Raw genomic sequence first — 27,475 nt, forward strand, 5'->3', positions numbered from 1 at the left:
CTGCCAGGGGTGATTTCTGAGCATAGAGCCAGGAGTAACCCCTGAGCACTGCTGGGTGTGACCCAAAAACAAAAACAAAAAACAAAAAACAAAAAAACCCAAAAAACCCAAAACACTTAAATAATGAAAGGTCTCATGGGCCAGAGTGATAGCACAGCAAGAAGGGTATTTGCCTGGCACCACGGCTAACCTGGGTTCGATCCCCATCATCTCATAAGGTCCCCCAAGTCTGCCAGGAGTGATTCCTGAGCACAGAGCCAGGAGTAACCCCAGAGCATCAGCAGGTGTGGCTCAACCCTCCCTCCCAAAAGAATGAAAAGTCTAATGGGAAAATGAGAAAATTGTATAACGAAAGGAAAATTAACATTCTCACTGCTTAGTTTAGCAGATAAATCCTATCAGAACAATAAAACACCAAGTTTTTTAGGCTTATTCAGTAAGATATCTCTTCAGGATGAACTTCTTTAGTTTGTTTTTGGATCGTACCTGACAGTGTTTAGGATTACTCCTGGCTCTGAACTCAGAGATCAGCCCTGATAGTGCTCAAGGGGCCATATGGGATGCCAGAGATTGTATGCTAGGCATGCACCTTACCCACTAAACTATTTCTCCAGCCCCAAGGGTGAACTTGAAAAGGGGAGAAAAGTGATTAAAAATGGCCTCCTGGGCTAGAGAACAACATCAACAGGAAGTGCACATGCAGGAACCCCAAGTAGGGTCCCCAGCACCACGTGGACCCCAACAGAGTGAAGAGAGTCCTCTGAGCACTAATCCAGGAGCAGCAGCACATGTAGTGGCACCACCAGGTGTGGCCCCAATCCAGCCAAACAAAACAAACTTCCTTCAATAATGCCCTCCATTGTCATTTAAATTTTTCCCTTAATTTTTAGATACTCGGGTTATTCCTGGTTCTGCACTCAGGGGTCACTCCTGGTGGGCTTGGGGGACCACAAGTGATGCCGGGTATTGAACCTGGATTGTCTGCATGCAAGGCAAGCGCCTTTCCCCAGCTCTACTCTCTACTATTGCTCCTGCTTGGTAGTCATTTCTCTGTCTAAATACTGACTGAGCTCTTGTGTGAAAAGCCGTGGGAAAGAGCATTTATCCTAGATCCAGCCAGCCGCTCAGCATGTTACATAACTGATCTTGAGCCAGTCACTGAGCTTCCCCTTCAAGTCTGACTAACCTCTAACATGAAGTAAGATGTGCCCAGTCCCACAGGCGGCTGAGAAAATCAAGTGCCCCTATTTTAGTTCTTGAAAACTACAGAAATGAAGATGATGGTGACTGTGTCCATAAGAGATGAAGACAATGCTTTGCCATTAGATTTAGCTATTCAGGGAGGTGAACCAACTATGTCTGAGTTAGAATAGAAGAATTAGCTTCTGCTTAAGCACCAATTCATGACTCTAAAACAATTTTCAAAACAGAAGGTCCCGCTTGAACAACAAAGGGAAGATATGCCACTATAAGAGGAAAGCTCTTCACCCAAAGTCCCATCTGCATTTCTCCTGTGCTGCTGCTGATGCCTGTACTAATTGTTCTAATTAATTGTGGGGGCTGTAGAGACAGATTAAGGAAGATTAAGGAAGGCACTTACCTTGTCTGTAGCCAACCTGGTTCAATCCCTAAACTCTGCTTAGGAGTTAGCCCTGAACATCATTGAGTATGGCCCAACAAAACAAAACCAAAACAGAAAGAAATAAATTGTTTCAAAACTCCTGGTCAATGTTAATAAAAAAAAAAAAAAAAAAAAAAAGAGTGAAATGAAGCAGCTTAGAGTGGAAGGGAATTAGTCCCGAGAGAAATACAGTTAGAGAATGTCTAGGGGGTTAGAATCTGAGAGCCAACGGGATCCCTGGAGCCTCCAACCAGAAACAGAGAAGTAACCAAGGAGAAAAATTCTCAATTCCAGCAACAGCCAGTCTGACAAAGAACAGAAGAATACATACATACCAGACCAAGATTAATCAACAAGGGAAAAGTTTAAAAAGATAGCTTTTAATCTAATGCAGCATTTCCATCTGCAGAAGAAAAAATGAAGGCTTTTCCCATGTTGGACAAGCCTACGTTCTCCCTTGAACATATAAATCTTCTTACTCACCCCTCACATCTATTTATGTTTCTTTCCATTAAAAACTATTTTTGATTCTAGGGGCTAGAGTGATAGTACAGCAGGGAAGGTGCTTGCCTTTCTTAGATTGCTAGATGTAGCTAAACATTTTTTCTAAAAATGAAAACAAGGGCTGGAGAGATAGTATGGAGGTAGAACGTTTGCCTTGCATGCAGGAGGACAGTGGTTCAAATCCTGGCATCCCATATGGTCCCCCAAGCCTGCCAGAGTGATTTCTGAGTGTAGAGCCAAGAGTAACCCCCTGAGCGCAGCCGGGTGTGACCCCAAAATCAATCAATCAATGAAAATGAAAACAAAACTTTTGCTTCATTAAAAAAGGCAAATAATTAATTCAGTAAAATAGGCTATGTCAAAAAAAAAAAAAAAAGGCAAAGTATTTCCTTTCACTAGCTAAGAGCTTTCTACTAGCTGCTGTTTAAAAACACTGCAGTGGAATTCTATAGCAAATCTGACAGGATTTTCCCTTTCCCAGCTTGGTGACCTGCTGTGAGGCAGTTACAGACTCAGCCTATATTGTGTTTAAATATCCTGTGAAACTCTTCTCATGCAGATTCCAGAAGCAGAAGTCAAAAGTAAACTTTTAATAAGAACAGAACCTTCTAGACATGCCAGACAGCTCTTCCTTGTGAACTGGTAAAGAGGAAGGAAAAGAAACCCTCTTAGGAGGACTTGGGAACTCAGGCTTTTTAGCTTCAGTCCAAATGACCCTTGAAATATTGCAGGGAGGTGGATTTAATTTTCACAAAAGGGCTTAAATTCTCTAAGGTGTGGGTTTTCTAAATTCAAGTGACTCCAAAGCAAATGATGTCAACGACTCAGCTGACAACAATTTAGCAAGACAAAGTGTTGGGTTTCCTGGCCTGTCACATTCCAAAAGACTCTCCAAGGCAGAAAAAATACAACCATTTGCACTTCCTGCACTAAGAGGTGTTCATAGGCTAACGCTTCCCAGCTGTGAGCCAGGGGTGCAGAGGCATTGGTGTGAGAAACGGTCAGGCAGGCTGTTATTTGAAGGAATGAAACTGGCAGGCATGCAGCTCATGTGGAATAATGGCTTGAATGGATTTCCTAGGCCGAATCGTACATACATGTGAAGAAAGGGAACCAAGGATGTGTCTGCTCTCAACTGAAATCAGACAGGCCTGAGTTAGGGCGTGGGGCTTGAGAGAGAGAGGAAGTTTTGCTTTGCTCTCAAGAAAAGCAAGGGTGGGACCATGTCTGACAGCTGAGAGGTGGCAAGACTCCAAGAGCAGGTTCCAAAAGAGTCTTCAGTCGGGCAACAGCACACCCAGGGGGTCCTTGGCTCAGTTCCTCCCCCAACTCCATGACTCAAGGCCTGGTATTGTACTGTCTAGATGAGAGTCCAGCGGTGCAAAAGCAGTAAATGTCTTGTTCCAGTCTTGCCATGGCAAGAGTGTGTGTGTATGTGTGTGGCCTTCAGTCTTAGCTAATGATACGGCTGAAAGAGTAGCAAACTGTGTTGGTTTTAGTATTAGGCTAAGACACATATTTTGCTTTGCAGGAACGAAAATCCATGCCAGGCTCTTGTTGGTCCTCCAGGACATTCAGAGGAGCTTTCTCTTTGTCTTTAGAAACATGACTGAGACTGATGTAGGAAGCAATGATTAATGAGCACCTTTCAGGGAGCACAGTAGTGCCTGCAATTCAAAATGCAATGATCGAGTAGAGAGATAGCACAGCAGTAGGATGTTTGTCTTGCATGCGGCTGGCAGGGGAGGGACCCCATTGGATTCCCAGCATCCCATATGGTCCCTGGCCTGCCAGGGGTGATTCCTGACTGCAGAGCCAGGAGTAATCCCTGAGCACCAATGGGTGTTGCAGAGGAAGGAAAAAAGGAAGGGAGGGAGAGAGGGAGGAGAAAGAAAGGAGAGAGAAAGAAAAAGGAAGGAAGGAAGGAAGGAAGGAAGGAAGGAAGGAAGGAAGGAAGGAAGGAAGGAAGGAAGGAAGGAAGGAAAGGAGGGAGGGAGGGAGAGAGGGAGGAGAAAGAAAGGAGAGAGTAAGAAAAAGGAAGGAGGGAGGGAGGAAGGAAGGAAGGAAGGAAGGAAGGAAGGAAGGAAGGAAGGAAGGAAGGAAGGAAGGAAGGAAGGAAGGAAGGAAGGAAGGAAGGAAGGAAGGAAGGAAGGAAGGAAGGAAGGAAGGAAGGAAGGAAAGAAAGAAAGAAAGAAAGAAAGAAAGAAAGAAAGAAAGAAAGAAAGAAAGAAAGAAAGAAAGAAAGAAAGAAAGAAAGAACTTTAAAAAAGCAGCGATCTTGGTCCTTGTAAGGGATGAGTGGAGATGCTAGGCAAATTTAGGGTTTAACATGAGCTTATGGAACCTGTACAATAATAAAACTGATAACAATTTAAAGGAATGTAATGAGGCATTGTATTATGGAAGTCAAGGAAGAAAAATGTATTTGAGGAGCGATGCTCAATGACGTCTACTTGTCTCAAGCCACAGAAATGGAATGAGAAAAAACATGTACTTGTTCTCGATGACAGGACCTTCATTCAACAGAAGTATCTCTTGGAGTTTTGGGACCTACTTATTCATTCATGTACAGCTCAGAGGTTAAGGTATTGGGATTTTGCATGTGTGAGGTCCTGGGTGTGATTTCTGGCACTGCAAATAAAACCCAAAACTGGATTTACAATAGAACTCAACTCATGACCCCAGACCACAGCACTATAGTTACAAAGGGGAAGGGCCCCCTGCCCCCCATGGACTGAAGTGAAAGAAAATTGATACGTTGGTGACAGTTGTGGGAAAGCAACTTTGAAGAGGAATGAAAAGGCATCCTTAAATTGAAGCACGTACATAAACTAATGTTTTATCAAAATAAAAACAAAACTTAAAACACACACACACACACAAAAAAAAAAACTATTTCAGGCTGGATCAATAGCAGAGTTAGGGCAGTTGCCTTGCATGCGGATGACCCGGGATGGGCCTAGGTTCCATCCCTGGCATCCCACATGGTCCCCTGAGACTGCCAGAAGTGATTTCTGAGCACAGAGCCAGGACTAACCTTTGAGCACTGCTGCCGGTGTGGCCCCAAAACAAACAAAACAACACAAAAAAAAAGAAATCAAAACAAAAATGGTCTCATACTTGTAAAATAAAACAAAATCTTTCAGACAAATTCATCAGTGAGGAAAATAATTTTTAACAAGTTTCAGATACAAGTAAGCTATATTTCTATTCATTATGCTTCCCTGTTACTGATACCAAAATAAATGGGCCTTACTGTAATGGCCCAGTTACTTGCTTTGGCAAGAAAATGCCACCCAGAAGTCTAGAACCTCCTCTCGAAACAAAAGCCAACTCCTCCAACAGAACTTAATTCTGTAAAGCAGTTACCTCAGATCCACATGTTTAATGTGAGGCATTTTTCTTAATGCCTGTAGACTCAGGGTCTCCAGACAGTTTCCAGCCATGCAAAGTTTGTCCATTGCAGTCAGTTTCTCCAATAGCTCTGGAATGTCAGTGAATTCATTAAAAGAAAGGCCGAGATAACTAAGCTGGTGCATGTTCTCCAATTCAGCAGGAAGGGTCTGGAGAAAGTTCCCGTCCAACAAAAATGTCTGTAGGCTGTTAGAGAAAAAGAAATACAAAGAAAATGTATATGGTTTAGATCATTATTGGCAATATACTCTAGTTCCTATTCTTGGTATGAGATCGTGCACAAAGGCAGGAGAAAAATCAAGGTGTTCGATCAATTTTTCCTATTTCAATAGGCATAAGTGAAAAAAATAGGAGCCAGCTAATTGTACTGTGAACCAGCCCAAAAGGTTCTTTTATTTTGTTAATAAATTTTTCAGAATTAGAATCAGATATAACTCAGAAAATGAGCATATAACGTTTCCCTTATGTTTAGTCATGAGAGATCTTCATTTCTGGATAAGGGTGTTTCCCCTTTCCCCCCATATCCAGAGTTAAACACTCTGAGACTCAGGGCTGAAGTGATAGTGCAGCAGTAGAGGGTTTGCCTTGCAAGCAGCCGACCCAGGACCGACGGTGGTTTGAATCCCGGCACCCCATATGGTCCCCAGTGCCTATCAGGAGTGATTTCTAAGTACTGAGCCAGGAGTAACCCCTGAGCACCACCGAGTGTAACCCAAAAAAAAAAAACCCAAAAAGGAAACAATACAAAACAAAACAAAACTCTGAGCCTCAAACATGTGAGTCATGTATTATTGTTCCTTGATCCAAATGCTCTGTAAAAGTTTTACCATTGGCCAAACAGTCATATGAACATTAAGTAGAAATTTTAAAAAATGATCAAACTTGGGCCCGGAGAGACAGCACAATGGTGTCTGCCTTGCAAGCAGCCGATCCAGAACCAAAGGTGGTTGGTTCGAATCCCGGTGTTCCATATGGTCCCCCATGCCTGCCAGGAGCTATTTCTGAGCAGACAGCCAGGAGTGACCCCTGAGCACCACCGGGTGTGGCCCAAAAACCAAAAAAGAAAAAAAAAAAAAGATCAAATTTTAAACACCAAATCCAAAGCCAACGATAACAGAATCGATACCCAATTTACAACATACTAGCCACAGAGAGGACCACCTATACTAGCAGCCTGAGGGGTAAAATAGGGGGATATGGGATGCATGCTGGGAACAAGGGTGGAGGGAGGACAACACTGGTGGTGGGAATGCCTCTCATTCAATATCACTATGTACCTAATATATTACTGTGAAAGATTTGTAATCCACTTTGATTTAAAAAAAACAATAATACTGATACTACTTGTAAATCTTTTATGTAACACTATTTAATTAAAATTCATTGATAAAGGACAAAAAAAAGTTTTACCACGGGACTAGAATGATGGCACAGTGGATAGAGGATTTGGCTTGCATGGGACTGACCTGGGCTCAATCCCTGGCATCCTGTATGGTCCCCCAGCACTGCCAGGAATGACCCCTGAGGGCAGAGCCAGGAGTAACCCCAGAGCACCACTGGTTGTGGCCCCAAAACAAAGTTAAAAAAAAAAAGTTTTACAAGATAATATCCAATAAAAACAGAATCCTTGGACTCGGACCCTCCTAGGATTGTGGGTTTTGTGAAGGTCTTGCAAGTACCAATGAGAAGGCACTAAAAAAAGCAACATCAACAGTGAAGAGAACAAGAGTATTGAGGCTGTGCTCCTCAGCATAGAGGGGAAAGTGCTTGCCTTGCACACACCAGACCCGGGTTCAGTCCCCAGCATCCCACCAAGAATGGTTTCCTGAGTGCAGAGCCAGGGGAAACCCCAGAGCACTGCTAAGCATGTTCCCAAAACAAAAAGAAAAAAATAATACTAGCACTTTGAAAAAAAAAAAAGGCACTTATACTCTTGTAAACCAACATTACCTTGAAATAAAAATAAATGTATTTGAAATTTCAGTTGAGTATAAAAGCTAACAAGCAAGCCTGTTCACAGGCCAACAGTTATAGAACCAACTAACAAGTGAACAAATCCCAGACAGCCTCAGCCCTGTTGCTGTGGCCCAGGCTTCTGAAGAGGAGAGGACAGAATTCTGGAATTCTCTGAGGGCAAGACCAGTCAGTACGCACTTGTGCATCTCCCCCACGGCTGCGGGCACTTCTTGAAGGGCATTGCAGGACACATTCAATTCGGTCAAGGTCGGAATATTGCAGACTGCTAAGGGGAAGGTCCCCAGGTGGTTATTGGAGAGGTTTAGACTCTTCAGCTTGGTGAACCTATTAAGAGTAAAACAAGAGGAAAGAACAGAAAATGTCACAGTTAACGGTGCGGAATTTTGCATTGGCCTGAGAAATAATCTAGCAGGGGTGATCTGGAGCTTTCTGAGGTTCAGCAGTCAGCAGATGATGTCTTCTGAACTAGTGATTTAAAAATTAAACAGAGCTGTCCCCCTTATAGCGAGTTGAGGACTGGAGAGAACGGACAGGAGGAAAATACACTTGTCTCGTGTGTGGTCACTCCAGGTGCAACTGTGTTCTGATCTCTGGGGTCCCCCTGGCCACAGTCAGGGAACAAAGCCCCTTGAGCAATGTTAGGGGTGGCCCCACCCTCCCCAGAATTAACCAATCAATGAACAAGTGAATTGTTTTGGATGGTGAGCTCTGCTGGAGTAGGCCTTTAGTTTGTGCCTGCTTCCTTTCATGAAGACACCAGAAGATGAAAGAAGGGAAAGGCTAAAGGAGTAGGGCAGAGCCAGCAGGTGAGAATTCCTGTGAAAGGTCACACCAGCCAAGATCAAATCCGAAATGATTTTAAAAAACCCTTCACAGTCTATCAGAGCCCGAGTAAGCAATCAGGACCTTGTCCTTCTAAATGAAAGACACACCTCAGCCTCAGTCCTGCTGCTCTTCCTACTTCTTCAGCATCAGCATCTTCTTCCCTCCTTTGTCCAAGGTTCTGCCCTAAGTTCCCTTCTACCATCTTCTTCAGTCCTCTCCCCCACTCCAAAGTCAAGTACACCTAACACAGATGGATCTCTGTCCATCTCCTTTCTCTCTCCAAGGTGGTAGGTCATTGCCCACCACACTCCATCTCTCCTTCCTGAGTCACTCTAGGACACTGGTGTCCGTGTGGAACCCACCCATCCCTTTAGCCCAGACCTGTCCACCTGCCCACCTGCTTGCCTACTCCATTTTCTTAAAAATAGATTTCTCGGGCCCAGAAAGATAGCACAGCGGTGTTTGCCCTGCAAGCAGCCGATCCAGGACCTTAGGTGTTAGGTGGTTGGTTCAAATCCTGGTGTCCCATATGATCCCCCGTGCCTGCCAGGAGCTATTTCTGAGCAGACAGCCAGGAGTAACCCCAGAGCACTGCCGGGTGTGCCCCCCCCCCCCACCAAAAAAAAAAAGATTTCTCAATTTTTTACTTATTTATTTATTTATTTTGGTTTTGGGGTCACACCCGGCAGCGCTCCATGGCTACTTCTGGCTCTATGCTCAGAAATCGCTCCTGGCAGGCTCGAGGGACCATATGGAATGCCAGGATTCAAACCACCATCCTTCTGCATGCAAGGCAAATGACCTACCTCCATGCTATCTCTCCGGTTCCTGCCTACTCCATTTTTGTTAAAATCTTTCTTTCCTCATCTCAATTATCAAAGCCAGAAAAGATTTTCCTTACTTCTTTGCCTTCTGGCAACCGCTAGACAATTACATCTGAGATGATAATCAGATTAATTATTGTATTATGCTAATATGGGGATCCTCAAACTTTTTAAACAGGGGTGGGGGCAGTTCACTGTCTCTTAGATTGCTGGCAGGCCGGACTATAATTAAAAAAAAACAAAACAATAATGGTTCACAGGAATCCTGCCTGAGACTGAGAGGAGAGGTCTAGAGACAGAGAGAAGGAAGGGAGTCGGAGTGTGAGGCAAACATCCCACACATGAGCACTGTGGGCCTGGAATGAGTCGGCTGCTAAGCAGAACCGGCAGGAGCGGCAAAAACACCCAGTGGGTCAGATAAATGTCCTCAGTGAGCTGAATGTGGCCTGTAGGCCCTAATTTGAGGACCTCTGTGCCAATTCTTTGTAAACTGAATCAAATACTAGGCAGTGTATACATTATACCCAGAACAAGTATACATGTCCTAAAAGTAAATCCAGTTCAATGATTCAGCATTTTAAAGAAATTTTCCTATGATCTACAAATATATCTGTTGATAAAATCATCTTAAACTTTGTTCTAAATAGCTAACGGTTATTCTAAACAGAAGACCAACCATGTATTTTACGGGCTGAAAAATGTTACCATGACTTTTTTTGTTTTTGTTTTTTGTTTTTCGGGCCACAACTGTTTGATGCTCAGAGGTTACTTTTGGCTAAGTGCTCAGAAATTGTCCCTGGCTTGGGGGGACCATATGGGACACCGGGGGATCGAACCGCAGTCCTTCCTTGGCTAGTGCTTGCAAGGCAGACATCTGTCTTATCTCTAGCGCCACCTCGCCAACCCCACCATGACTTTTTAAAAATAACTTTTCTTAGATGATGAAATACAGACTTGATATAAACTTAAGTGAAAAGCAACAGCCAGGGCTAGAGAGATAATACAGCACATAGGGCACTTGCCTTGCATGCTGACTAGGTTTGATCTTTGATATCTCATATGGTCCCCATAATCCCACCAGATGTACCCCTAAAATATTTTACGTCATTAAATTTTTTTTCATAAAAATATGTATGTCACCACAAATAGGTTTATTAACTTCCTAAATTAATTATTAAGTATTTGCTTAAACTATCATATAAATACGGGACAAATGCATTAATGCTGCCAAAGAATGGGGTCTGGAGGTGACGGGGGAGTGGGGTGGTGTCACAAATGCAGAATGGGCACATGTAGAGAAAGGTGAAATTAGTAACCATGTAAACCACACCAGTGACTTTCCCTTCATTCACATCTACTGGATTACACTGCAGAACAAAAGCTTGGTGTCGCCACAATCCTACAGCTAGACACAAAATGTGTTCTACTACCCAAGAGATTGATCTAGTAATATTCTTACCTCTTCCTTTCTCCAACTTCACAGCCAGAACTAATTAACAGCAAAGCAGAAATAATAAGACCTACCTGAAAATTGCTACTGGGGGGTACAGAACACTCATTAGTTTGTTTACACATGTCCAACTCCCTTTTTCATCTACACCACAGCATATTCTACTAATATATTTGAATCAACACTTCAGAGTAAATGAATTTCTTTCTAAGCAACAACTACATTTCAAAGCATCTTCTTCCAAACAAGTCCTGCCAGCAAATAACTACAAAGAAAGAGGAGAGTAACTAGTTTCATTAAAATGCATCCAACTCAGGATTACAAAATCCCTACCACCTTTAACTAGGTAGAGACTTTTTGTTTTCCAAAACAGACCAACCACAGCTCTACAAGATTCTTGTATCTGGTCTTCTCCAACGTTCTTGGGGCATGAGGTATAGCCATATTTTTCAAAAAAGCGAAAACTATCAATCGAAGAAAAATAAAAACATACACAACTCAAATACCTGTCAAATCTCATGTACCTTCCTACCCTCTTCCCAGTCTTGTTATGTTGGGATCACAGACAAGCTTCTTTTGTTTTTCCCTTTCTCGGCATTTAACCAATCTTTATCCAAACACAGAAGTCTATCCACAAAGTTTTTTGTGCATGTGAATTAAAGGGGATACCTACTTATCCACCTGTATAAATTCAGGAAACAGGCTAAAAAGGCAGTCCAATGGCTGCCTTTGTAAGCTCAGATATAAGGGTTTTTTTTGTTTTGTTTTGTTTTTGTGGTCTTTTTTTGGGCCACACCCGGCAGTGCTCAGGGGTTACTCCCGACCCTATGCTCAGAAATTGTTCCTGGCAAACTCAGGGAAGGGGTGGTGGTGAGTGGGAGAAGACAATATAGGATACCAGGTATCGAGCCCAGGTCCATCCTGGGTGGGCCTCGTGCAAGGCCAACACCCTACCACTATACTATCTCTCCGGCTCCTTAAGCTTAAATTTTGCATGCAAAAGGACTGAGTTCAATCCCAGGTACTGCAGACACCTCAAACACTGCTGGAAATGACACATACACCCTCCCCCAAGAACAGAGCAGGGAGTAGCCACCAAGCACTGCTGCCAGTTATACTGTGGCCCACAATATACAAAAATAAATAAATAAATCTAAAATAAAACTAAATAAAAGTAGAAAACAAAACCACATAAATAGCATCACGATTGTTCAAAGACATAATACAAATTCATTGCAGTTCCCATCAAAATCTTCAGTAATTTTCCCTCTAAGAACTAAGGATATGTTCAGAAAACTGGACTGTAAGCAGGAAAGAAAGCAGAAGTAAATTCCAAATGTGTTTAGAATGACAGTCATACATTCTATAGTCACCAAGAGGAAACAGTGCGTGTTCGGCTTACTGAGTCTGAGAGAGGAGTCAACATGATTTTCTGGAGTGATTATGCACCAGAAGTGGGTCAATTAATTAAAAAAAGATTCCCTGGGTGACTGGATTGATATGATACAGTAATAACCCAAGTTTAACTTGTTGGGTTTTTTTTCCTCTCCTCTGGGGTGGAGTGAGAGAAGCTCCAACACTTTGGAGATCATCAGGGCTTCAGTACTAAGCTCTGAAGGACCAGCTCCAAATTCCAAGCCTGGAGCTATAATCCTTGGCTCTGGGCATCACCTGGCTCTCCACCAGTCACAGTGAACGAGCTCCCTAAAGGTCCGACCAAGGCAGCTGCACTTTAGAGGAGAGGAACCAGACTGTATGAGATGCTATATTTGCTTTGAAGGAAAGAAAGTGCACTCCAGTGGCGTTTGCCTTGCAAGCAGCCGATCCAAGACCAAAGGTGGTTGGTTCCAATCCCGGTGTCCCATATGGTCCCCCGTGCCTGCCAGGAGCTATTTCTGAGCAGACAGCCAGGAGTAACCCCTGAGCAATGCCAGGAATGGCCCAAAAACCAAAAAAAAAAAAAAAAAAAAAAAAAAAAAAGCAACTACAAAAATAATAAAATAAAATAAATGCAACTACAAACATGTTTGAAAAGAAAAGAAAGTGCACTAGACTTGAAACACCAAAATAACACCAGGCTCATTGGACCAAATCAAAGAGAAAGAAGCCTTCAGCTTCTTTCCCATCCCTCCTCCTAAGACCATTGTCAACTGTGCTTTCTCAGAAGACTCCTGCTTAGAGGCCAGAGTAGGAAATAGCCCCCAGCCCTGTTTTATTATTTTTTTTGTTTGTTTTTGTTTTTGGGCCACACCCGGCGGTGCTCAGGGGTTACTCCTGGCTGTCTGCTCAGAAATAGCTCCTGGCAGGCACGGGGGACCATATGGGACACCGGGATTCGAACCAATCACCTTTGGTCCTGGATCGGCTGCTTGCAAGGCAAACGCCGCTGTGCTATCTCTCCGGGCCCTGTTTTATTATTTTTTGAGTGGGATTATACCACACACAACTTGCTTTCTCTCACTTGTCTTCCCATCTATACCAAATCCTGAGTGCAGAGCCTTGTGCATAGGCAGGTGTGGCCCAAACACAAAAATAAAATGAAGAAGCAAAGACTTTTTTTCCATTCATTCACATGGTTGCAAAGTGGGGCAGAAGAGATGTGGGAGAATCATCTGTTCTCCTTAGAAACTGGGGCTGGGGGGTGTTGATAATGAGATGCTGAAGGTATTAAATAATAATATTAGAATCTATGGTCTGTAATATCTTTAAGAACCTAAAAATTTCCCAAAATTTGAAACAAAAAGGACATCAAAAGTAAGGGATGCTATGATTTTGGGGTGTGGGGTGTTGGGCCACACCCAGTGGTACTCAGGGCTTATTCCTGGCTAAACTCTCAGAGATCATTCAGTATGCTTAGGGGACCATATGAGATGCCAGGGATTGAACTTGGGGTGGCTGTATACAAGGTAAACACCTTACCCATTGTACTATCTCTCCAGTAGGGTATTCTAAGAGGAAAACTGAAATATCTAAAAGTATGTTCAGAGGCCACAGCAATAGCACAGCAGCAGGGCATTTGCCTTGCATATGGCTGACCTGAGATGGACCCGTGTTCAATCCCCAGCATCCCATATGATCCTCCGAGCCTGTCAAGAGCAATTTCTGGGCATAGAGCCAGGAGTAACCCCTGAGCACTGCCGAGTGTGGCCAAAAACAAACAAAAAAATATATACAATCTAAATTTTAGTGTGTACTATAACAACTATCAAAAGGGTTCTAGAGTGATAGCACAGTGAGGAGAACAGCACTTGTCTGCATATAGCCAAGTTGAGTTTGATCCCCAGCATCCCAATTAGTCCCTGAACACCACCAGGAGTGATCCCTGAGCCAGGAGTCAACCTGAACATTTCCAGGTGTGGCTCCCTAACAAAACGAAACTAAAACTATCAACAAGTTATAGAAATGCATGTTGTCCACCAACTACAGAGAGTGGACAAAGTGGAATGGGGCAACAGCCACTTTCCATTAGCCTTGACTGCTAATCTTCCCGCTGCTACAAGACCGAGGCATTGGGCCATCTGAGCTCATCTCTTCTCCACAGAGGGGTGCAGACACAACCCCTCCTCTAAAGTACAGTCACAGTCTTCGCCCCCATTTCGACTGGAGTGCTGTTTTCCCTTCTTGGCTCTGTGGGACTCGCTGACACGAAGCCTGGGTGACTCCAGCAGGGATTGGAGGTTGAGGTGCCAGATTCCCAGGCCAGGTCACACATCAAGGCAGATTGGAGTCTGCAAGATGGACACAGCTTCTGGCAGCAGCAGAAAACTCGGTTCTGCTATGCAGGCACCGATGGCTTTGGGTATGACTCTACTCATAGGAAGCAGGCCAGGGGGCCAGCATCCGTGAACGACCTCTGCACTGGCTACTACTGCCCAAATAGACAGACAAATGGATGGACAGATGGAGTCTGCTGACAAGACAGATGCTCCATCCCAGCAGGTACGTTAGACCAAGTTTTGCAGGGAAGTCATTAGGCTGAAGCCAGAGTACATTGGGGATGGCATTTTTGTGCCTTGTACATGAATGTGACTGACCTGGGTTTGATCCCTGGTATCCCATATGGTCCCCTGACCACTGCCAGAATCAGTGCTAGCGGAGAGCCAGAAGTAACCCCTGAGTATTGCCGGCCATGGCCCTTAAATGAAACAAAAATAAGTAAAATAAAAAGAAGTTGGGCTGGAGTGATAGATAGTACAGCGGTTAAGGCATTTGCCTTGTACACAGCTCATCTAGGTTCGATCCTTGGCATCCCTTAGTGTCCCCCGAACCTGCCAGAAAGGATTTCTGAGCACAGAGCCAGGAAGTAGCCCCTGAGCATGGCCATGTGTGATCCAAAAATACCGAATATAAATAAATAAATAAATAAATACTAAAAAAAAACTAAGTCTTTGATATCCATCAAATTTCTCTCACCTCAGCTGAATTTCTTGTACAACTAACATATTTTCCTAATTAGGGCCAGAGAGAGGCAAAGGCACCAGGCCCAGAGTTTGAATCCAGCTCTGGAGACCTCTCTGTACCATCTGCTGAGTGAGTGTGGTGGGAGCGGGGGCTGGGGGTAAAAGGATCCCCTAAATATTACTCAGGAACAAGCCCGATCAGGTTGTTGTTGTTATTTTTTCTTATGTTAAAACGAGAAAAGCTGAAATAATAAAATAAAATATAATAAATAAAAGTGATAAAACTGAAATAAAACTGACTGAGCACCTAGAATTGGAAACTGACCAGTCCACTCGCCTCCAAGAACTGAAATGACCGGCTGAGAACTTATTTGCATTGGCTGGTCCCGACATGTGGACTATCCTGCTTCTGACTATTTTTGCACATATAAATGCTCCCAACCGCAGGCAACGTAGGCACACGACTGAAATATATTAGAATATGTCTTTCCCGGATGGCCTTACTAAGCCTCCAGCAAACACTGTTCTCTCTGCTATCATTATTTTTTTAAATATGGAACGCTTCACGAATTTGCGTGTCATCCTTGCACACAGGGGCTATGCTAATCTTCTCTGCATCGTTCCAATTTTAGTATATGTGCTGCCGAAGTGAGCACTCTCTGCTATCATTTACCACCCTTTGGTTTCCTGGTCAACAAATTCAGAAACATTTGTCCTTTACAGAGTCCAACTCTGCTCTAGAGTGGTACAATCATTCTCTCTAATTTCCTACTATCATTTAGATGTTTTATCTTTAATATTTAGATTATTTACTTTATATGAAAATGAGGACTATTTTTCAAGTATTTTCTTAAGCCAATGCCATTCATTACAAAGCTATTTTCATATTCATTCAATTTAAATAATATCCATTTATATCTTAAAGTAGTAGGGAAAGAAAAACTTTAAAAAAGAAATCTTGGGGGCCCGGAGAGATAGCACAGCGGCGTTTGCCTTGCAAGCAGCCAATCCAGGACCAAAGGTGGTTGGTTTGAAACCCGGTGTCCCATATGGTCCCCCGTGCCTGCCAGGAGCTATTTCTGAGCAGACAGCCAGGAGTAACCCCTGAGCACTGCCGGGGTGTGGCCCAAAGACCAAAAAAAAAAAAAAAAAAAAAGAAATCTTGGGGGGCCGGGAAGGTGGCACTAGAGGTAAGCAAGCGCTAGCGAAGGACGGACCTCGGTTCGATCCCCTAGCGTCCCATATGGTCCCCCCAAGCCAGGGGCGATTTCTGAGTGCATAGCCAGGAGTAACCCCTGAGCGTCAAACGGGTGTGGCCCAAAAACCAAAAAAAAAAAAAAAAAAAAAGAAGAAATCTTGGGGCTGGAGAGATAGCATGGAGGTAAGGTGTTTGCCTTGCATGCAGAAGGACAGTCGTTCGAATCCCAGCATCCCATATGGTCCCCCAGGCCTGCCAGGAGCGATTTCTGAGCATAGAGCCAGGAGTAACCCCTGAGCACTGCCGGGTGTGACCCAAAAATCAAAATAATAATAATAATAATAAAATTAAATAAATAAATAAAAAAGAAATCTTGTTAAAAAAAAAAAGGAGGAGTGCTGGAGCAGTGGTACAAGTGGTAGGGCATTTGTCTTGCACGCGCTGACCTAAAACAGAAAGCAGTTCAATCCCCCGGCGTCCCCGATGGTCCCCCAAAGCCAAAAGCGATTTCTGTGCGCATAACCAGGAGTAACCCCTGAGTGTCACTGGGTGTGGCCCAAAAACCAAAAACCAAAAAAAAATCTTGTGGGGGTGCTGGATCAATAGTACAGCAGAAGGGCGTCTGCCTTGCACATGGACAACCAAGGACAAACTCCAGTTCAATTCCAGCATCCCATATGGTTTGCCAAGCCTGCCAGAAGTGATTTCTGAGCGCAGGGCCCTGAGTGCCGCCGAATGTGGCCTGCCAAAAATATCTTGGGGCCGGAGCTATAGTATAGCAGTATATCCAGAGCTATAGCATAGCAGTATGGTGTTTGCCTTGCACGCGGCCTATCCAGGACAGATCCAGGTTTGATCCCTGGCATCCCACATGATCCCCCGAGCCTGCCAGGAGCAATTTCTAAGCACAGAGCCACTATGCTTAGCACCCCTGAGCGGTACTGGGTATGAGGAAGGAAGGAGGGAGGGAGGGAAAGGGAGGGAGGGAAGGAGGAAGGGGAAGGAAGGAAGGAAGGAAGGAAGGAAGGAAGGAAGGAAGGAAGGAAGGAAGGAAGGAAGGAAGGAAGGAAGGAAGGAAGGAAGGAAGGATGGATGGAAGAAAGGGAGGGAGGGAGGGAGGAAGGGAGGGAGGGAGGGAAGGAGGGAGGGAAGGAAGGAAGGAAGAAAGGAAGGAAGGGAGGGAGAGAGGGAGGGAGGGAGGGAGGGAGGGAAGGAGGGAGGGAAGGAAGGGAAGGAAGGGAGGGAAGGGAGGAAGGGAAGGAAGGGGAGGAAGGGAAGGAAGGAAGGAAGGAAGGAAGGAAGGAAGGAAGGAAGGAAGGAAGGAAGGAAGGAAGGAAGGAAGGAAGGAAGGAAGGAAGGAAGGAAGGAAGGAAAGAAGTAACCCCTGAGCACAGCCAGGTGTGGCCCCCAAAATCCAAAAGATCCCAAAACAAACAAAAAGAAAACAATACTACTTAAAAAGAAAGTTACATTTAGTTACTTTTTATTTTCAATTTTAATTTTTGTGTGTGTATGTGTGTTTAGGCCACACCTGGTGGTGCTCAGCGGTTACTCCTGGCCCTGCGCTTAGAAATCGTTCCTGGCAGGCTTGGGGGACAATATGGGATGCTGGGGATCGAACTCAAGTGGGCCGCATGCACGCAAACACCCTCCCTGCTATGCTATCACTCGGCCCCCCTTTGCTTTTTTCCCTTTTTCTAGCAAGTCCCGGGCTTGTATATTTGTTCTTCCTAAGAGTTTTCCTTGTGTAAAAAAAAAAAAAAAAAAAAGCCTTCCTTATGCTGGCAAAATGCCTTCAGAAAATTATTCAACTGACAGAGTTAACCTTTCTCAAGTCTTTTAGAAGGGTAAATCTTGGGAAGGGCATCAAAGTTCTATTTTGGGGGCAAAAAACTGTAGTGAATATACTTGCTCTGAAAAAGTATTGAGCGGCTCCATAAATTCAACAGAGCCGTCAACAGATATGTCCTTGATGTCTCTCCAAGGTACTCCTCACATTCTGATTCCCTTAGGACTTGACTTGGAGTCCTACAGTCACATTTTGTTGTTGTTTTTTGTTTGGGGGCCACACCAGGTGGTACTCAAGGGTTACTCCTGACTCTGTGCTCAAGAATCACTCCTGGTGGGCACAGGAGACCATATAGGATGCCAGAGATTGAATCTGGGATGGCCAAGTACAGGCAAGCACCCAACCCATGTGCTATGGCTTTGGCCCTTAATTTTAATAATTTAATCCCATTTCGGGAGTGACACAGGACACTCTGGGTGCTAAACTCAACCATAAGGGAGCAGAGTAACTGAGGACTGAGGTCAGAGCATCTTCCCCTTCAGAACAGAGGAGAAATGGCATGCAGATGGGTGTCAGCAGATGCCTGAGGACTACTGAATCATTAGTGGTACAGGCTTCTAGGGAGGTAGATGATCTCAAGGCCTGACTCACTCTCCTCAGCTCAGCTCTCTGAAACCAACTGTGCTCCTGGCCTGGAAATAAACTCAGGAGCAACACCTCCATGTCTTGGTGCCTCCAGTCCTGACTTCTGAAACAAATCTACATAAACTCGTGTGTGTTCATGAATCTACCTCACAGAAGTGTTGTGAGACTGGAGCAGGTCCCCTCAGCCTTGTTCCCTGAGTGGCTACAGGACCTTCAGGGAGGTGCAGGTGTATGTTCCTCTTGCTAATGAGGAACCCAAGTGGTCTATCAATATGGTAGCCAGAACAAATGGAATTTGGCCCACCTTAATCTTAAAAGACAGCCCAAGGCCTAGCTCCGCACAAACACGACACATCTAACGGTTAGCAGCTTTCTAATATCACAGGGCACCAAAGCAAGCTCCCATGTATTTGAATTGGGGAAGAATAAAAATGTGCAGCCACGAGAGGTCTCTGAAGCAAAATTGTCCCTAGGACTCTTGCAGATGTTCCACAGCCGAATTAGCACAGCAGAAGTACCACACAGACGCTACTTTTCCTTGATAATGATCGAGGCACCAGCGATAGCAGAGTGCGGGCAATAATTATAACGGACACATTGCAGCAAAGGCAAATTAGAAAAAAAATTCCCTGAAGAGGATTTCTCATTTTTCTCTCTCTCTCTTTTGAAATAATTCCAATAGTAGGCTCTTCATTGGTTACTGACTCTGTACCAGATGCTGAAGTGAACCCAATGGCAACGGGCACCTACACAGAGCCCCTGACCACAGGAGGGCAGGCAGAGGGCAGTGGCTGACCCCGTAATATCCAGTAAGTCTATTCCAGATAAAACGGCTGCAAGTCACGAGGTCTCCACTACTTGTGCACTGACTATAATCCCCTCCCAAATGATGAGTAACATTGGTTATTTTCTGTCTCTTTTTTACAAACTTGCACTCTATTGATCTATCCAAAGGACAAAAAAAAAAAAAAGCATATGATGTTACAGATAAATATAGCGTGTGTGAAATGATTTACCATCCAATTTAATCACAAATTATTTTTTTCATTCTCTCACCAACAGATCTGCCTAGAGTGAGCCATTCTAACTTATAATAGTACTCGAGGTATTTAACACCGGTCACGTGCTGGGATAATGACAAAAATGTACAAAGGATGATATCTGTAAAAGGTAGAAAGCAGACCACTATTTCCACACTTCTCAAAGGGAGAAAGGATCCATACACTACTCTTGGATAAAATCCCAGTTGAATCATACCAGGATAGATAAAAATGAAAAACAGATATGTCTTCTATCTAGGGTATCAGATTACCAAGGGAGAAAGTGAGCATAAACTCAAGCCAGAGAGAATAATTATGTCCTGAAAATGTGTTCAGACAGAAAAAAAAAAAAGAGAGAGAGAGAGAGAGAAGCTCACGTTACAAATAAATGAGGCCTATCTGGGTGCTTATAAAAAAAAGAAAATCAATACTCAAATGTTTACTAAGTATAATGAAAGTCTGATTCTCGGACTCAATCATTATGGCACTGAATACTTTCTGAATTCTTGGCATTTACAAAAAAAAAAAGGTGTGTGAAGAAGCATAAAAATGTGAATTGGGCCTGGTTTTCCCCCCTTGGGAACTTGAGACAGTTTTAAAGCCAAGCTGCTATAATATAAAGCAGAAGATGAAAACTTTACTAGGGAGGGAAAAAAAAAAAAAAAGAAATTCATGAGTGCCTGCAGAAAACTCACTTTTATCTAAGGAGACATAAACAAAAGATCAAAGGCAAATGGGAAAGGGAACACGGTTTCCCAAACATCGGTGTGGACTGTCAAAATGCAGGTTCCCAGGCTGCTCCTCAGGGATTTTGATTCTCCTGGGCTGGGATGAGAACCAGGGGTAGCGCTGTTTTCTAGTCAAGCCAGGTGGCTCTGATGGTGCTGTCATGAGTCAGCAATTTCAGGCACGCACACGCACACACACGCGCGCGCGCGCGCACACACACACACACACACACACACACACACACACACACGTGGAGGGCAAAGCCCTGAGGGTGTGCTTGGGCAAAGCTAACCAGTAAGAGCCTTTAGTAAGGCCGGAAGAACCCCACAGCTATAAGCGTCCTTGGAGAACATTCACAGAGCCTTAAGTTCTGGGGAAGGAGACCATAACTCAGCTGTGAACCCTTATGAATAGGGGCCCAGGGCAGCCAACTTCTCCTATATACATGCGCACACACACATCACGCAGGACAGGGCCAACCGTGCACATTCAGACACAAATTTTAAAACAGAAGCAAAGAACAACTACTTGGAAATCACCCTGAGATGCTCTTGTGACTTCTGAGTCCCAAAGACCCAGCCAAGATGTGCCCTCCTTAGACAGCCCCCACCACCATCAGACAAGCCCCATGACCCCAACTCTCCAGGGATAATGACAACAGATGTGCAGCTCCTTCCGTTCACAGTTCAGTTCCTGCAGGGAACTGACAGGCACAGGCCCCGAGAGAGAACACCCGGGTGCAGGCAGGCCACCTTGCTTGGATGCCCAGCACTGCCTAGAGCCCCCTTAAGTACTGCCAGCAGCAAGGCCTGAGCACAGAGACAGTAGAAAAGCCCAGAGCACAGCTGGGCATAACTGAACACTCCTCTCCCAACCCACAACATAAAAATCACAGGCACTGGGGCCTGAGTGGTGGTGCAAGCGGTAGGGCATTTGCCTTGTATGCACTAACCTAGGACAGACCGTGATTCAATCCCCTGGTGCCCCATATGGTCCCCCATGGCAGGGGCGATTTCTGAGCACATAGCCAGGAGTAACTTCTGAGTGTCACCAAAAACCAACCAGCAAACAAACAAACAAAAAAAAAATCACAGGAATTGGAGGAGGATGGATCAGAAACCATTGGGAGGCTTTAGCCTTCCAAAGTGAGGAATGAATGTTGTCAGGAGGCAGACCAGAGTCAGCCCTTTCTGTCTGAAAGAGAGAGGACTAGTGGCAGACTGACAGGCAAATGGGTCTCCATCAGTGCCCGTGCAAAGAGAGGGAAAAACTCAGCAAATTTCCCCTTCCCAAATCCCAATCTCTCAAGATGCCACCACAAGACAAACTGCTGGTCCTCTTGGCTGTGCTGACCACTGTCCCTTGGCATCTTAAAACTTGTTAACATTCAGCAGAGCCCATACCTACAAATATTATGCTTAACACAGAACTCATACAGCTGTACTTTTACAGAAAGTACAGCTAGGATTTCCACGGGAACAGACAGAAGAATGGGGTTGGCTGGAGTACAAGAAGCCCTGCTGAATTCCAGCCAAAGCTTCCGAAGAGCTGGTTTCCCTTTTGATTTCAGCAAGGAAAGGGGGATTTTTTTTTTTTTTTATAAAAAAAGAACATCATAAAGGATCCCACAATGTCAGCAGGGCAACCATAATGAAATACAGGCTGGAGGATGAATCCACTTTTGTTTCTTTCTGAGTTTGCTTTTTTTCTAAGAGTAAGTGAAATGGGCTATTCTGATCAGGACTGATGAAGAAGACCAAGGAAAGGACAAGGGGCTACAGATTCCAGAGTGCCCCAAAGATTTGCCTTTCATCTTCCACTCAGGAAAGGAATATGGGAAGCCTGGGTGATGGAAAACTTCCCCAAGAGGATCAAAATTCCATCGGCCAAGCTAAGCAGTGTAGGGAACTTCCGGGGGCTGTAGCTGTGGCCTGGAAGAAATACATTCCAGAAACTCTGGGAAATTCCTTTCCCATGTGGCCGGCCTCACTGAACCCAGCCGTGAAAATGCCTTTCCCAGGTTATCTCCATCGTGGAACTGTACTTGGGCCAAGTATTTGGAGCACGATGCCTGAGCCCTGTCTTCGTTAGCAACACTTGCTGGCCTGTCTTTACTTTTTTTTTCCTCTCCCTACAGAACACGGTAGCTTCAAGGAAGTTGAATGTCTTTAAAGTTCTGCTGGTCAGGCCTGGAAGATAAGCTGCAATGAGACTTTAGCAAGCCACTTTGTAAAGGAATGCTCACAGCTCTTGGCAAAAGCAGGTTTTCAGGAATTATTAGGAGAAAAAAAAAATTAAAGGCTCCACTAAAACCCTGGAAATGGGAACTCTGAGGAGGGCGAAGTAATTATAACATGAGCCACTGTGCAGCTCTGGAATGTCCGATCAGCTAAAGGCCCACAGGGGAAAATAAGGTCATTTTGTTTCTACTCTAGGGAGATTAAACATGTCGAAGATTCCGCTTTCTAAGAAGAAAGGTACTTGATAAATACCAGGCATAATTAGGTGTCTCTCAGAGCTTATTTCTGCATAACTTTCATTCTGTTACACCCACAGCCATGCATGCCCGACTCTATTCCTTTGCTCCCACGGTGCCTCCATTGAAAACACTCCCTGAAAACCACACTGCCATCTAATCAGAGTTAAAAATCATTTCTTTCTTCCCAGCTTTTGCTTTACTCTCTCCTTTGCCCCAAAAGTAATCTCCCCTTTACTTTAGGTCACATGATACTAACTTCAGAGATTAGCCCTGAAGACATTTGCACTGCCTAAACATTAGACCACCAAGGACCCACACCATTGGAAATTACTAATATCCCCTTCAAAATCATCTTGAATATTTGATTTCAGTTTTTTTTGGGGGGATGCACTTGCCAATGCTCAGTAGTTAATGCTGACTCTGCATTCAGAAATTCCTACTCATGGTGCTTGGAAGACCATATGGGATACTGAGGAATTAAACCCTGAACCTAGGTCAGATGCAGACAAGGCAAGTGCTTTCCCACTCTACTAAGACACTGTATGATCTCTTGGGGCTCCACCTTGAGCATTTAATAAACAAAATGGTCCTAGTGGTCCAAGAATTTTGTAAATTCTCCACTGAAACATTCATTATCAACTACTTCTGCTGGGAAAAATCAATTCTGTGTCATACACTTATACAAGGTGGGGAGATCAATCCCACAGATTGTAGATTTTATGTTTGCATATATATGAATTTATATATTATATAAATCTATATATGCTAAGGGAACAGAAAAGATAAATACAACTTCAATTCTCATAGACCATATATCAAAGACAGTTTTAGAAACATTTATTTTAGAAACATTCATTGTTTTTACTTATTTTTTTGGTTGTTTGGGCACACCAAGTAGCTATCAGGGTTGCACAGAGTACTGGTGGCTCTGTGCTCAGAATTCACTCCTGACATGCTTTAGGGACCATATGGGATGCGAGGGATTAAACCCAGGTCCGTCCTAGGTCATCAGCGTGCAAGGAAGGCTAAACGCCCTTCCACTGTGCTATCACTCCAGCCCAATATTAGAAACTTTAATTATTACTTGAAAACTAATAATTCAAGGGGCTGGAGCCACAGATAGATATTCGTCTTTGTACATAGTTGACCTTGGTTCAATTCCCAGCAACCCATCCACAGGAGCAAATGATTTCTCAGTGCAAAGCCAGGAATAACCCCTGAGCACCGCTGAGTGTGACAAATCCCCCCCCCCCCCAAAAAAAAGACTAAACCAGGAGAAGGAAAAAACTCAGACGGAATAGGGAAATAACCAAAAGTCTGGGAAAACGAATTACTGAACTTGGTCTTGAGGTAAGGGCTGGGTGGAGAAAGGTAAGCACTTCAATCGGCTATGCCTGAGTTTGGTGGGCAATGAAAAGGAAAAGTAGGAACATTCCATGCCAAAGGTCAACAAAACATGCAAGAGAATGGTGAAAGAGGCTCAAGATTCTTTTTGAGGAAGTCCATTGTCACTTTGCCTACTTGAAACCTCATCTCTTCTTTTCTAGCTCCCGATCCTTTCTTTTTAAAGGCTTTCTGCATTATCTCACTCTCTTCTCATCTTACCTTCAACCAAAGAGAAAGAATAATGCTCAATTTTCAGTTTCACTTCCTCTATGCTAGCTACAAGGACCTGTTGGCAAAGAGGTCGGAGATATACTTAACACACAGTGGAAGGAACAAAGGCAGTTTGCCACCATTCACCCACACATTCGTTCATTTACTGAGTCTGAATGGCCCACCTGGCATTGACCTTGGAGGGGGCCCTAGAGAAATTCAAAACCTTGCCGAGCAAAGAAGGCAATTAAAAGGGAGAGCTTAGCAAGAAATGTGAAAGCAGAAGGGCACGGCTTTTTCCCACATATATCTCTACTAAGCTAGGCAGAAGTGAAATGAAACGTCAAATGCTTCAAAGTTGAGGTAGTGCTTCAACTCTAGTGCTCTGCAGTGTCTGTATGAAAATGCTCGAGGATCGAACCTCATAGCTTGCTGCCACGGGAATGGAACTGGAAGATAAGACGCTCGGCGAAGTGAGTCAAAGGGAGGACCAAGCACACACAGAGTATAATCTCACTCATGTGTGCAGCTTGATAGGAAGGGAATGAATGGCCAATGAGAACTGACCTGGGAGCCTGTGCACAGAACTGAGTCTATGAAAAGGGGGCTTGGGGCAGGGTGTGAGGAAGGACTGGGTAAAGAGGCATGGGGGAGCTAGAGCAGTGGGAGGGGGGGCTCTGCTGGGGAGTAGAGGTAAGAACAGTAGACCAGAAACATTCCCACTGGCACTATTATGAGGCAAAGAGAGGAACAGAAGAAGAAAAGGGAGGGAGAAGGAAGGGAGGGAGGGAGGGAGGGAGGGAGGGAGGGAGGGAGGGAGGGAGGGAGGAAGGAAGGAAGGAAGGAAGGAAGGAAGGAAGGAAGGAAGGAAGGAAGGAAGGAAGGAAGGAAGGAAGGAAGGAAGGAAGGAAGGAAGGAAGGAAGGAAGGAAGGAAGGAAGGAAGGAAGGAAGGAAGAGGGAGGGTAGGAAGGAGTAACCATATTTTCACAGTGACTGAATTTCAAAAATCATTTTAAAATTAAAGTGACTGTATAAAATATTTTTAAATTGTGAGTGGACAATAGAAATAACACAAACAAATTAGTATTCAAAGGAGACTAATTTTATAAAGAATAATGTCCTTTTACATCTGTACTTCAAAACATGCTCTATGAAAAAGCCACATTCATAACTCTATAGACGTACAGGCATTAATTTGAAATGCCAACATCTTCTGAAATTAAAGTAAGTAATCTTTTAGTGAAAATACATAACATAACAAAACAAAACAAAATAGTAAGCAAACCTCTGAGACCACAGCCACAGTAGAGCAGGTGGAGGGGGCTTGTTGGGGATGCAGCCAACCCAGGTTGGTTTTCCCACACAAACACATACCCAGAGCCCCAACAGGAGGGATCCTGAGCTCAGAGCCAGAGTAAGCCATGAGCACCTTCAAGTGTGCCTCCCCAACAAGCAAACAAAAAAACAATTCCACTATTCCAGGAAACAGAACCCTAGAACAGGCAGTACAGTGGGTAAGGGACTCTTGTCTTGATGTGAATAGTCTAGGCTCCAGCTCTGGCACCCTCCACAGGGTCCCCAAACCCTGCCAGGAGTGATCCCCTGAGTATAGCCAGATGTGGCCCTCACAGAACTTTAACTGTACGAGCTTTTCCCTACCTACAAACAGGAACAAAGGGAAAACAGATTCGTCTCCCTTACTTACTAATGGGAGCAATAACTCACCCCTTATCAAAAACATCATGGCATTTATTTATTAATAAATATATGATATGCATTATGTAAATATAAATCATAAATTTATTGACTTATAAATCTGCCCTACTTCCAACATGTAGAATTATGCAATTGTTTTCATTGTATGTGTTTTCACTGTTATCAAGTTTTCAAGTACTTGCTACAACTTAGGCTTATCACTAAAAGCAAAAGAGGAAATGATTAGCAATTTGAAATGATCTAAAAACAATGCCAGAGATAAACTTTCCAAGTTCTCTATCCATCACTACCAAATGGCTTGAGTTTGTTCCCTACATTGCTCTTTGTAAATTCTGCAGTCAATACCACCATCCATGAATATTCTGAACTACCATCCCTTACATATTCTAGATTGAGGCCAGAGAGATAGTATGGAGGAGGGTGTTTGCCTTGCACGCAGAAGGACGATGCTTTGAATCCAGGCATCACATAAGGTCCCCCGAGTCTGCCAGGAGCGATTTCTGAGAGTAGAGCCAGGAGTAACCCCTGAGCGCTGCCGGGTATGACCCAGAAAAAAAAAATTCTAGATCCTTCCACTCATTATTGTCCATGTCACTGAATAAATGAGAAATTTACATTTTGCTGTACAATGTGTGGAAATAAATATAACGAAAAGGAGTTACCACTGCTTTGACACGGTATTGAAGACAAGTGAGGTTGGGAAGAGAAATTACTTGCCAGCAAAAAGTTCCCCCTTTCACAGACTCCAGCTTATTGAAAAACAATTCTCCATTGCAAATAGCTATGTTAACCCTATCATGAAGTTATCTAGATGAAAATATGGTTAATTTAAGTCAAGAACTGTTAAGAGAAAAGAGAGAGATGAGGGATCACCAGGCAGGAATGACTAGGAGTTCCAACAATGACCGGTTCTGCCTTGTGTCTATATTTTCAAAACTCCAAGAGTTCCAATGCCAATAAAGGAAAAACAAATAGAGGCCGTTCCAAGAACAATGTTTTCCCTCCGAAACTGCTGGCCTGTGTGAGCCTCAGCAAACCACCTTCCCAGGGTTAGGACGAAGCTCCAGACATCTTAAAGATCCAATGGAAGCAACTCATTTGTTTAAGGTGAAAAGTTTGCAATAAGATAAGAGAATATGGAGTCTGGAGTGATACTACAGTGAGGAGGGCACTTGCCTTGTATCCCCGGCATCCCATATGGTCCCTCAAGCACCACCAAGAATGATCCTGAGCATAGCCAGAAGTAACCCCTGAGCACCACTTGGTG

The 27,475-nt window shown here is 44.0% G+C and overlaps 2 protein-coding genes and 1 non-coding gene across 3 annotated transcripts in view; 1 reads left to right on the plus strand and 2 right to left on the minus strand.

The window, feature by feature from the left end:
• KDSR (3-ketodihydrosphingosine reductase) overlaps positions 1 to 27,475 on the plus strand; it is a 425,889-nt gene that overhangs the window by 396,179 nt on the left and 2,235 nt on the right. The gene's annotated exons all lie outside the window — the stretch shown is intronic.
• The window catches only part of PHLPP1 (PH domain and leucine rich repeat protein phosphatase 1), a 246,530-nt gene that overhangs the window by 62,495 nt on the left and 156,560 nt on the right, over positions 1 to 27,475 (minus strand). Inside the window, exons 5-6 of the mRNA XM_049782068.1 lie at positions 7,694 to 7,840; positions 5,495 to 5,725 (exon numbers count right to left, since the gene is read on the minus strand). Of these exons, the coding sequence (XP_049638025.1) occupies positions 5,495 to 5,725; positions 7,694 to 7,840 (378 nt within the window). The remainder of the gene's footprint in view (positions 1 to 5,494; positions 5,726 to 7,693; positions 7,841 to 27,475) is intronic.
• On the minus strand, positions 15,563 to 15,671 carry LOC126021626 (U6 spliceosomal RNA). The gene has a single exon (XR_007500126.1). It is a non-coding gene; the product is annotated as a U6 spliceosomal RNA (small nuclear RNA).

This window comes from Suncus etruscus, chromosome 10 (assembly GCF_024139225.1).
Source record: "Suncus etruscus isolate mSunEtr1 chromosome 10, mSunEtr1.pri.cur, whole genome shotgun sequence".
NCBI lineage: Eukaryota > Metazoa > Chordata > Mammalia > Eulipotyphla > Soricidae > Suncus > Suncus etruscus.